This window comes from Girardinichthys multiradiatus, chromosome Y (assembly GCF_021462225.1).
Source record: "Girardinichthys multiradiatus isolate DD_20200921_A chromosome Y, DD_fGirMul_XY1, whole genome shotgun sequence".
In the NCBI taxonomy this organism is placed as follows: Eukaryota; Metazoa; Chordata; class Actinopteri; order Cyprinodontiformes; family Goodeidae; genus Girardinichthys; species Girardinichthys multiradiatus.
In genome coordinates, this window is record NC_061818.1 from 1,355,289 (window position 1) to 1,368,074 (window position 12,786).

A 12,786-nucleotide genomic window follows, 5' to 3' on the forward strand; every position below is an offset into this window, starting at 1 on the left:
ACTTTCATTCAATATATTCAGACTTTCATTCAATATATTCAGACTTTCATTCAATATATTCAGACTTTCATTCCATATATTCAAGATTCATTTAATATATTCAGACTTTCATTCCATATATTCAAGATTCATTCAATATATTCAGACTTTCATTCAATATATTCAGACTTTCATTCAATATATTCAGACTTTCATTCCATATATTCAAGATTAATTCAATATATTCAGACTTTCATTCCATATATTCAAGATTCATTCAATATATTCAGACTTTCATTCAATATATTCAGACTTTCATTCCATATATTCAAGATTCATTCAATATATTCAGACTTTCATTCAATATATTCAAGATTCATTCAATATATTCAGACTTTCATTCAATATATTCAGACTTTCATTCCATATATTCAAGATTCATTCAATATATTCAGACTTTCATTCCATATATTCAAGATTCATTCAATATATTCAGACTTTCATTCAATATATTCAGACTTTCATTCAATATATTCAGACTTTCATTCCATATATTCAAGATTCATTCAATATATTCAGACTTTCATTCCATATATTCAAGACTCATTCAATATATTCAGACTTTCATTCCATATATTCAAGACTCATTCAATATATTCAGACTTTCATTCCATATATTCAAGACTCATTCAATATATTCAGACTTTCATTCCATATATTCAAGATTCATTCAATATATTCAGACTTTCATTCCATATATTCAAGACTCATTCAATATATTCAGACTTTCATTCAATATATTCAGACTTTCATTCCATATATTCAAGGTTCATTCAATATATTCAGACTTTCATTCCATATATTCAAGGTTCATTCCATATATTCAGATTTTTGAATATAAATATAAATAATTTCCTGAACGGCATGCCATAATATATATATATATATATACATTTGAAAGTGTATTTCTCTTCAGCTGTACCTGGAATCACGAATTATAATGCTAGCTGAATTATAAATATACTTTTAAAAACACATATAGCATATTTCTTCATCAAAAATGAATATTTAAAAGCTTATTTATTCTCAATCACACTCTCCAGCGATACGGTAGGATTACATAAAATTGTCCATTTATTCAGGTTAACCCTAATATCACCTGTAATGTCAAATCGACTTACATGAACAAATGACACAATACATTAAAATAATACTAACACAAACTGTTATAGTGCGTTCACACCGAACGTGGATTCTGCGATAGGAGCGGCCAATTTACATGTTATCCCTATGTAGAGGCGCGTTCAGGAGCGGAGCGGCGCGGTGCAAAGGAGACGAAAGACACGGCGCGGAAGGCGCGCCAAGCGAAGCGGAAGCGGAGCAAGAGCGATGAACGAGTTGAAAAATCTGAACTTTTTCCTAAATTCGCGTTGCGTCAACCAATCAGGGACTGGATGTGGCTGTGACATAGGGTGAAAGACAGCAGCGGAGAAGAAGCAGTTGTCAGTGAAGATGGAGGACCAGATCATAGTGGCGGTGTGCGGCAAGCCAGAGTTGTATGACTCAACTAATTACTTTTACCGAGACAAGTACAGAAAGGACCTGGCCTGGTTATGTTTAGGCACAAATATCTTATATTTAGGAGACGTGGACATTAAAAATCGGCTGTTTTTTTTTTACTGAGCTGAGATTTGTTTACTCACTGAAGACAGATGGACAGGCGTTCAGCAGCGGGCATACAGCGCCGGTAGTTGTTGTCCCGGAGGCCGATTCGTCTCCCAACGCGGGACAGCAGATCTTAGAACTGGGTCCTGGATAGACGGAAGTACCACTGAAATCGACCGTCATCCAGACACAGCTCCTGGAGTAGGTGGTGATACTCTCCGAACTGTTCCCGTCCTTGAAGAATCTGGTGAACCCAGGGACGTTGACGTCGGCGGCGTTTTTCGGGTCTCCACAGGTAAAACACAGTAATTATCCATGAAATCGATGTCCACCATGTTCAGTTGAAACCAGCAAGCAGCAGATGGAAGCTCCTCCTATTTGATGATGTGGCGAAGCGTTGCCACTTGTTGCCAAATGCCAACGCGGAGTTCACGCGGAATGCGGGCAAAAGCACACAAATGAGGCGAAATATTCGCAGAATCCGCGTTCGGTGTGAACGCTCCTTCACTTGTGTTTAATGTTCACTGTGATGACTGGCAGCAGGAGCTCAGTGCTGATAGTCCGGTCAGATCTCTCCGGGGCTAGCTTGCTGGCGAGGCAAGGCGGCAGTTACTATCGGATCGAAAATCTCCGAACACATCGGAGCACGTTTGAAATTAAGCGAAAGTTTTGATAAATCAAGGAGATTTTTCATGTCTACACAGTTATATTCCCGCACTAAAAACATTGTAAAAGTTCATTTGTATCACAGAAAGTGTAATTCTTTTACTCACAGCTTTTGCCACTGTGGTCCGTCATGGCTGCCCTTGCTTGACCAAACTGCTTCGACCTGCAATGAATCATGGGAAAAGATAGATCTCGAAGGATACTCACAACGCATCTTTCAAATCGGGCAAAAGAAGGACACATTTGTCGGCCGCATTTGACAGACCTTCCGTCCGGCGCTGTGACATAATTGGCCCACAAATACGGACTTGGAAGGATCCAGCTCCTGAATTGGGACACACCCTCGGCCTGCACATGGCCTTCCTGTTTATTGACCAATAGTAGAGGAGCTGGAGAGAAGAAGGCAGCCCTCCTCATTTGCATAATGAAGGAGAAATGCATACGGTAAAGGAAAAAGACAAGACGAGGAAATGTAAAAAGAACAAACACATGTCTAAGGAAAAGGAAAAATAAAATATATATATTTCTGCTTTTATTTAAATTTTGTCAGGATCGGTCCTCCATAAAAGAACCTTTTTAAACTAAGCAATGATAATTTATGTACAAATCTTCCAACAAAAGTTTAACCCACGTCTCCAAAGATGCAAGAAACAGTGGGTTCCTGCAAGGAGGATCTCAGTTTTGTCACTTTTTCGTTTTAGGAAGTTAGAGGTGAACCAAGATTTTATTTCAGATAGGCAGGGTGTGAGGGCAGAGGGTGGGACTATATAATTTGGCTTACTAGATAAATAGAGCTGGGTGTTATCTGCATAACAGTAAAAATGTATGTTAAATTTCCAGAAGATGTTGCCATGGGAAGAAGGTAAAACACAAAAGTAGGGGTACCAGAACAGAGCTCCTGGGCACACTGGTTGTGACAGGGGATGGATAGGAAATAAAAGACTTAAGCTGAATGAACTGAATGCAGACAGAAAGCCAAGAATGAAACACGGAAAGAAGGGGGAAATGCTAAATGAAAAGGAGGAAATGATCATGTGAATTTCCTCTGCTGAACAGCTGGAGGGGCTGGGGCCAGAGCAAGAGATGAAATCCAGAGTATGAGCTTTTATGTGTGTGAGAAAGTTAATGAATTGATCAAATCCAAAATTTTCCAGACATGATAAAAAGTATCTGGTGATTATCATTGTTCAGATGTATGTTGAAATCCCACACTAATTTAACATTAAGAGAGAGAAAATGTGAATCAGCATATGAGCAAGCTCATTTAAAAAGTCATTGCATGGCTTAGGGGAGTGATAGATAGCAACAATGGTGGTACGGGTGGGTCCAGGGAGTTTACACACTATGCACTCAACAGAGGTAAAAGCAGGCACAGAGACAGGCCCAGAAGGATTTGACCGTGTCGTTCGGCAAGGGTTGAGGCTCAGTCAGGAAGCACCAGGTCCAAAGGAGCTCAGCCATGCAGTACTAAAGAAGACCTGACCCAGGTTGGAGAAAGAGCACCACGAGAATCCAAACTATTGCAGACCAGATCAAGTAATCAAGCGATGCAGCCCACATTGTTGACAGCTGCAGCTGGGTAGGGTCGCAGAGTTGAGTGGAAAAAGAAGCAGGTAGTCTTGTATGTAACCTCGTTAGCACACAGAGACATGAGGTAAAGGATAAATTGTGGATTATAAAATAGCTCTCAATTTAGAAGATTGCTGAGTCCATTTAATCTATAAATACTTAAAAGTTACCAGTGGGTAGCGACAGCAAAACTCGCCAGCGTCCACTTACTGGAAGTCTCCCAACAGCCTTAGGTTGACCCATGGGTGAAGGTGCTTCAGCAAACAGCTGCCATATGTAGAGCATTAGCCTGAAATCTTTTAAATTACATTTTACACCCCAGAAATGACAGTTCAGTTTGTGCATGTATCTGTGTCGGCGTGTTTTTAAAGTTTTTAAAACATGGGGAATCTTCTGGTCACTATGACTACTACTTTCAGCCAAAATTAATGGTTAACGAGCCTTGTTATAATTAAATTTTTCAATTCAGTTTTATTTATATAGCGCCAATTCACAACACATGTTGTCTCAAGGCACTTCACAACAGTCAGGTACATACTTTCCAATTAATCCTAACCATTGAACAGTGCAGTCAGAGTTAGTTATTCATTCAAATAACTTAAAAAGTTTTTTCTGTCTAAGGAAACCCAGCAGATTGCATCCAGTCAGTGACTTGCAGCATTCACTCCTCCTGGATGAGCATGTAGAGACAGTGGACAGTCACTGGCGTTGACTTTGCAGCAATCCCTCATACTGAGCATGCATGTAGAGACAGTGGACAGTCACTGTAGATCATTTATAAGCAACTGAAATGCTAATTTTATTTTGATATGTTCATAATTCTCTTTCATTATATTGGCTTTCTGCCCTACAACAGTAAAAAAAATCTGGAAGGCTCATCTAATGTTGGCAGATCTAATATAATCCATTGTCTTCCCTATTTTTAGATGGGCGGCACCATGTACAACACAGGAAAGCATGTGTCTCTGCGGCCAGACAAAACACATCTGGTAAACATCTCTGGGGGCCCCCTGGGTTACAGCTACCGATTGGAGGAGGTCCGCCTTCACTTTGGGAGTGAAGATGCTCTTGGTTCAGAACACCTCCTAAATGGCCAAGGCTTTCCTGGAGAGGTGAGGCATAAATCCTGAGCAATGATCACACAGGTAGAAGAAAGACTGTCATTATTTCTAATCAATGAGTTGTATGATTACATGATTACTAGACATAAACAGAATGATGTCATACATCACCTATAAGGTAAACTATTCTTAAACACTTCTCAAAGTGTACTTTTTCCGCTTGTTGCAAGTTTTTTCCCTTTATGATGGATTAGGGGTTCTACCCTGTACTCCATTTTACAGGAAAATGCAACTTGGTTAAAAGTGGAGAAACTAATGTTCCCTGTTTCTGTCATGTCTGGGGCACTGTCCAGTTTGCTTGAACTTTTTCGTTTGCACATGCTGCAGTCCAATACTTCAATACTTTTTTTGTAAATCAAACTGTGCAAAGAGACATCTCTAATTCCTTTTCTCATTGCAGTTCAGTAGAAACTTCACAGTCTTATTCAAACATCACTCACTGACAAAAAACAGCAAAGTACCCTAAAAATATGGTCCGATTTGGATGTAATTTGGTACATAAAAATCAAATATAATACATCACATCAGACCTTAGATAATGCTACATAGAATCCTCTATTCTCATCTACTTTTTATAATTTTAATTTTTGACAATTCAAATATGTTGACACATGTACAGAATAATCTCAGAATAAAGATTTGCTTGTTGCCCCCCAGCTCAACTGTCTCATGTTGCGGTTTACCTCGGTGGATGAGAGGGTCGCATCCTTGCGCATTCGGGTTGGGGACAGGTGTCTGACTGTTGTTTTGGCCTATGGGCTGAGCGGTAGTGTGGAGTACCCGACCTTCTTGGCATCCCTGTCGAAGGTGCTGCATAGTGCCCCTCCCGGTGACTCCGTTATTCTGCCGGAGGACTTGAACCCCACATGGGAAATGACAGTGACACCTGGAGAGGCGTGATTGGGAGGAATGGCCTCCCCGATCTGAATCCGAGTGGATTTTAATTATTGGACTTCTGTGCTAGTCATGGATTGAACACCATGTTCAAGCATAAGGGTGTTCAGTGCCCTTGGCACCAGGACACCCAAGGCCAAAGGTCAATAATCGACTTTGTTGTCGTGTCTTCAGACCTTCGGCCGAATGTTTTGGACACTTGGGTGCAGAGAGGGGCTGAGCTGTCCACTGATCGCCACCTGGAGGTGAATTGGATCCAGTGGATGAGGAGAAAGCTGGACAGACTTGGGAGGCCTAAGTGTATAGTAAGGGTCTGCTGGGAATGTCTGGCAGCGTCCTCGGCCAGGGATGTATTCAACCCCCACCTCCAGGAGAGCATTGACCAGCTTCCAGGGGAGGTTGGAGTCCGAGTGCACCAGGTTCTCCGTGTCGATTGTCAATGCTGCCGCCCATAGCTGTGGCTGTAAGGTTTGCGGTGTCTGTCGCCGTGGCAATCCCCGAACCCGGTGGTGGACACTGGCAGTAAGGAATGCTGACAGGCTGAAGAAGGTGTCCTATCGGCTGCGGTTGGCTTGTGGGACTCCTGAGGCAGCTGACAGGTACCGTGAGGCCAATCGTGCTGCAGCCCGGGCTGTGGCAGAGACAAAAACTCTGGCCTCGGAGTAGTTCAGTGAGGCCATGGAGAAGGACTACAGGTTGGCCTCGAAGCAATTCTGGCAAACGCCTCAGGAGGGGGAAGCAGTGCTTTGCCAACACTGTTTACAGTGGGGGTGGGGAGCTGCTGACCTCGACTGGGGACATTATCGGGCAGTGGAAGGAGTACTTTGAGGATCTCTTCAATCCTGCCATCAGGCATTCCCTGGTGGAATCAGAGGATGGGGACTCGGGGTTGGATTCTTTCATCAGCCAGGCTGAAGTCACCAAGGTGGTTTAAAAGCTCAACGGTGACAGGGCTTCATGGTTAGGTGAGATCCTCGCTGTTTACCTCAAGTCTCTGGATGTTGTGGGGCTATTATGGTTGACACAACATTGAGTGGCGGTTGGGGACAGTGCATCTGTGGTCCCCCTTCATAAGAAGGTGACCGGAGGGTGTGTTCCAACTCTAGGGGGATCACACTCCTCAGCCTCCCTGGTAAGGCCTATGCCAGGGTATTGGAGAGGAGAGTCCAGCCGATAGTCGAACCTCAGCTTCAAGAGGAGCAGTGTGGTTTTTATCCCGGCCATGGAACACTGGACCAGCTCTACACCCTCTGCAGGGTACTAGAGGGTTCATGGAAGTTTGCCCAACCAGTCCACATGTGTTTTGTGGACGTGGAGAAGGCATTTGACTGTGTCCCTCATGGTGCCCTGTGCAAGGTGCTCCAGGAGTACAGAGACGGGGGCCCTTTATTAGGGGCCATCCAGTGGGGCAGGAGTTTTGTCCGCATTGCCGGCACTAAGTTGGACCTGTTCCCAGTGCATGTTGGACTCTGGCAGGGCTGCCCTTTGTCACCGGTCCTGTTCATAACTTTTATAGGTGCAGGCAAGGGCCGGAGGGGGTCTGGTTTGGGGACTAGTGGATTTCGTCTCTTCCTTTTGCAGATGACGTGGTCCTGCTGGCCCCCTCTTGCCAAGACCTACAGCATGCACTGGGGCGGTTCGCAGCCGAGTGTGAAGAGGATGGGATGAAGATCAGGTCTCCAAGTCTGAGGCCATGGTTCTTGACCGGAAAAGAGTGGCTTGTCCTCGTCAGGTTGGAAGGGAGTTCCTGCCTCAAGTGAAGGGGTTCAAGTATCTTGGGGTCTTGTTCACAAGTGAGGGGAGAATGGAGATCGAGGGAAGTCTGGGTGTCTCTGCTGAGACTGCCACCCCCGGCGACCTGGTCCCAGATGAAGCAGAAGATGACAATCTGTTGACACATGTATGGAATGATCTCTCTTTCTTTATCTGTCATTCTAAGGACACAGTGACAGCAGACATTTTTGCGTCCTAGTTAGTACCTGCATTTTAAATGTGCTAAATCTAGAAATAAAAACAGCCCCCGCAATCCGTTTATGGTTTGATAAATCACATTGCGGGTAGTAAGGAATTACGTTTGCATATCCTCCTCCTATAAGTTGGTGTGTTTGGGTCATTATGTTATGTTTTGCATATTCATGAAGGAAAAAAAACGCGAAAAGATTTGTGCCCGCTCTTCTGAAGATTTTACACACGCAATTTGTTTTGCACTTGGTTTGCAGATCATTTTGTGCATGCAACCCAGTTTGCACGTGATTTTGTACATGCAAACCTTTTGAAGATCAAGCCCTAAGACACATTGAGGTTTGTTTAGACATGAAGCCAATGCAAAATATCTATGCCATACATGCATGTACCTGGGTGTGGTACAGGCTGATAATATTTTCTTCATTGTAACAGATTTTTAGTTTTTGGTTATCCTAAACTCTAGAATCACAATATATGCTGCTGACAACAAGATGGCGCCGCAGATGGTCGCCTCGGCGTGTTGGTGCGCATTGTTTTGTTTTGTTTTTTGCTTTAAAACGGTCTTCTGTGATGGTACCCGGAGCTCTCTCACCAGAGAAGAACTCATGAACATCAGGGCTACTACACCAGATGAGTTATTTCCAACTTTTCTGCCTACTGCTCTGGAATATTTGGACATTCTGGTCAAAGGTGCGCTCACCTTTGTTCACGCGGTGAAACGCCGGAAGAGAGGGAAACGGGCTGGGGTGCTGGTACGTCTTCGCCAGCGTGGACTACGAACACCGTTACCTGGAATATTTCTCTCTAACGTGCGCTCACTTCCCAACAAAATGGAGGAACTACAACTGTTGTTGGGGAAAAACAGGGACTTTTATTCATCGGCAGTTTTGTGCTTCACGGAGACGTGGCTGTGTGGATTAATACCGGACTCTGCGCTGCAGCTGGCAGGATTCCAGCTCTACAGAGCGGACAGAGACACGGAACTCTCCGGCAAAGCGAAAGGTGGAGGAATCTGTTTTTACCTCAACAGTGGTTGGTGCAACGATGTGACAGTGATTCAGCAGCACTGTTCTCCAGACCTGGAAGCCTTCATCATAAACTGTAAGCCTTTCTATTCCCCCCGTGAGTTCGCTTCGTTCATCCTGGTCGGTGTTTACATCCCGCCGCAAGCTAACGTGCAGGTCGCACAGCGCATGCTCGCCGACCAGATACTGAGTGTGGAACGGACCAACCGGACTCCTTAGTAATCGTCGCTGGTGACTTTAACAAAGGTAATCTGACCCACGAACTCCCCAAATACAGACAGTTTATAAAATGTCCGACCAGAGAGGACAACATTCTGGATCACTGTTACACCACCATCAGAGACGCTTATCACGCCGTCCCACGTGCTGCACTGGGCCAATCCGACCACATCATGGTCCACCTGATTCCTGCATACAGGCAGAAACTTAAGCTCTGCAAACCTGTTGTGAGGACGACAAGGAAGTGGAGCAGTGAGGCTGTGGAGAATCTCCAGGCGTGTTTAGGCTGTACAGACTGGGATGTGTTCAGGACTACTACCAACAGTCTGGACGAGTACACAGAGGCTGTGACTTCCTACATCAGCTTCTGTGAGGACAGCTGTGTACCATCATGCACCAGGGTGAGTTACAACAACGACAAACCCTGGTTCACAGCTAAACTCAGAAGGTTAAGACTGGATAAGGAAGAGGCCTTCAGGAGTGGGGACAAAGACATATACAGAGAGGCCAAGTACAAGTTTGGCAAGGCAGTGAAAGAGGCCAAACGACTGTACTCTGAGAAGCTCCAAAACCAGTTCTCAGCCAACGACTCTGCGTCTGTCTGGAAAGGGCTCAAGCAAATCACCAACTACAAGCCGAAAGCCCCCCACTCCATCAACGACCGACGCCTCGCCAACGACCTGAACGAGTTCTACTGCCGCTTTGAAAGACAAAGGGACAGTCCTGCAACCATCTCCCACGACGCCCCCCAACAGCTGCAGCCACAATCCACCACCCCCACCTCCCCAACCTCAAGAGGGGCCTTGGCACCTCCAACCCCCACCCTGAAGTTCCCCCCCACCAGCCCCCTACCCACGCCGAGGACGGCTCTTTCCATCCAGGAGAGGGACGTCAACAAACTCTTCAGGAGACAGAACCCCCGGAAAGCTGCTGGTCCGGATTCTGTCTCACCAGCCAGCCTGAAGCACTGCGCTGATCAGCTGTCTCCAGTCTTCACAGACATTTTTAACACCTCACTGGAGACATGTCATGTGCCAGCCTGCTTCAAGTCCTCCACCATCGTCCCTGTTCCCAAGAAGCCAAGGACCACAGGGCTTAATGACTTCAGACCCGTCGCCCTGACCTCTGTGGTGATGAAGTCCTTTGAGCGCCTTGTGCTCTCACACCTAAAAGACATCACCGACCCCCTCCTTGACCCCCTGCAGTTTGCCTACAGAGCCAACAGGTCTGTAGATGATGCAGTCAACCTAGCCCTTCACTTCATCCTCCGGCACCTGGACTCCACAGGAACCTATGCCAGGATCCTGTTTGTGGATTTCAGCTCTGCCTTCAACACCATCGTCCCAGTTCTGCTACAGGAGAAGCTCTCCCAGCTGAGTGTACCCGACTCCACCTGCAGGTGGATCACTGACTTCCTGTCTGACAGGAAGCAGCGCGTGAGGCTGGGGAAGCACGTCTCTGACTCCCTGACCATCAGCACCGGTTCCCCCCAAGGCTGTGTTCTCTCTCCTCTGCTCTTCTCCCTGTACACCAACAGCTGCACCTCCAGTCACCAGTCTGTCAAGCTTCTGAAGTTTGCGGACGACACCACCCTGATCGGACTCATCTCTGATGGTGACGAGTCCGCATACAGATGGGAGGTGGACCATCTGTTGGACTGGTGCAGCCAGAACAGCCTTGAGCTCAACGCTCTAAAGACAGTGGAGATGGTTGTGAACTTCAGGCAGAACCCAGCCCCACCTGCCCCCATCACCCTCTGTGACTCCACAATTGACACTGTGGAATCTTTCCGCTTCCTGGGAACCATCATCTCCCAGGATCTCAAGTGGGAGCCAAACATCAGCTCCCTCATCAAGAAAGCCCAGCAGAGGATGTTCTTCCTGCGGCAGCTGAAGAAATTCAACCTGCCAAAGACTATGATGGTGCACTTCTACACAGCCATCATTGAGTCCATCCTCACCTCCTCCATCACCATCTGGTACGCCGCTGCTACAGCCAAGGATAAGGGCAGGCTGCAGCGTGTCATTCGGTCTGCTGAGAAGGTGATTGGCTGCAGTCTACTGTCGCTCCAGGAACTGTACACCTCCAGGACCCTGAAGCGGGCAGGGAAGATTCTGGCTGATCCCTCCCACCCCGGTCACAGACTCTTTGAGACTCTCCCCTCTGGCAGGAGGCTGCGGTCCATCCGGACCAAAACCTCACGCCACAAGAACAGTTTTTTCCCATCTGCCACCAGCCTGGTTAACAAAGCCCGGAAACCACACTGACACTCTCCCTTTCACCCACACCCCCCCTTTTTTTGCTGACAGGACACCTGTAACCTGTAACTCTATGCGTTACATTAACGCTCAGCTTGGACTCCTGCTTACTTGCACTGCTTTACTTGCACAATGATCATCTGCACTGTTGTATTGCTCTTGCATCTTATACTGCTCTATATTTACTCTCACTCACTTAAAACTGTGCACTTATATTTATATTATATTGTAGATATGTTTGTACTGTTTAATTTGTACTGTATTGCACCGACTACGCCAAAACAAATTCCTTGTATGTCCAAAAACGTACTTGGCAATAAAGCTTTTCTGATTCTGATTCTGATTCTGAAAGCATTCTCAACCATCCAGACCATTGCATTAAGTTGTTCTAATCAGTTCCATGGCCACAACTATGTAAACTCCAGCACCTTGGCGTGTAGACTGCTTATACAAACAGTTGTGAAAGAATGGATTGCTCTTAGTTGTCAGTGAATTCCAGCATCACATGATAGGATGCCATCTGTGCAAAAGTCCAGTAGTAAAATCTTCTCACTACTAAATAACAATTGAAGCAATTGTAAAACTGCAAATTACACTGAAGAGGTAGGCCAAGTACAACACAGAGCTGGGTCAGCAGGTGCTGAGATACTTAGACCCTGGTCTTCAAAGATTCCAAATAGGTGACCCTAATTTTGCTAGTGCAAAAAAAAAGATTGCACGTACAATAAGTGGGAATGTTGCGTGCGATCTTCAAAGATTGAGCCTGCAATGGATAAGATGTCCTAAAGAGGTGCGGACCGCCCTTTTTAAATTAGGAAAATTGTGTGCGCAACTGCCTGGCTGCTACTGCCCTAAGCAAAACTAGAAGAAAAGAGAAAAAAGCTCTGGTGCCTGAAACATACAATGGTTGTTGTGCCTTATTATGAATGGTCCAGTTGCTAATATTTTCCTTCTGTTCTATTCTGTTCCTGCTTTTCTGGACTGTTACAGTTCGTTATTTCTCGTCACTATTAACAGCAGCAGGTTTGTCATCGTAGCCTCTGCCCTGACAAGATTATTTCCCCTCTCTGTTCATTTGCACTGGGCCCCTCTGAGTGCGTTATTGCACTTGCAGAAGACTTAGTTTGAAGTTGTTCTTCGCGTAGATGCTTTATGTTTGGGGTCCACATGGACACAGTGAGGTAAAGACTATATTCTGCTTCGCCTTTACTCAAAATATTGGATTACGGGCTATTGCACAGGCATTACTGTGTCCAAAGTGGTGCGCCAAATAACTAATCAATATTAACAATAATAATTTATTAGAGGTGTACCTCTCTTGAACTTTTATTTTTGAGACTGTGTTTGAAGAGTTTGGAATTTATCATAAGCCTGAATGTATTATTAGCAACATAAATAAAGTTTGTTGTAGGATCTGTATGTTAT

At 45.2% G+C, this 12,786-nt stretch overlaps 1 protein-coding gene across 1 annotated transcript in view; it reads left to right on the top strand.

Annotated features, from left to right (window-relative positions):
- The window catches only part of LOC124864783 (carbonic anhydrase-related protein 10-like), a 298,624-nt gene that overhangs the window by 232,833 nt on the left and 53,005 nt on the right, over positions 1-12,786 (top strand). Inside the window, exon 4 of the mRNA XM_047359688.1 lies at positions 4,806-4,991. Coding sequence (XP_047215644.1) covers positions 4,806-4,991 — 186 coding nt within the window. The remainder of the gene's footprint in view (positions 1-4,805; positions 4,992-12,786) is intronic.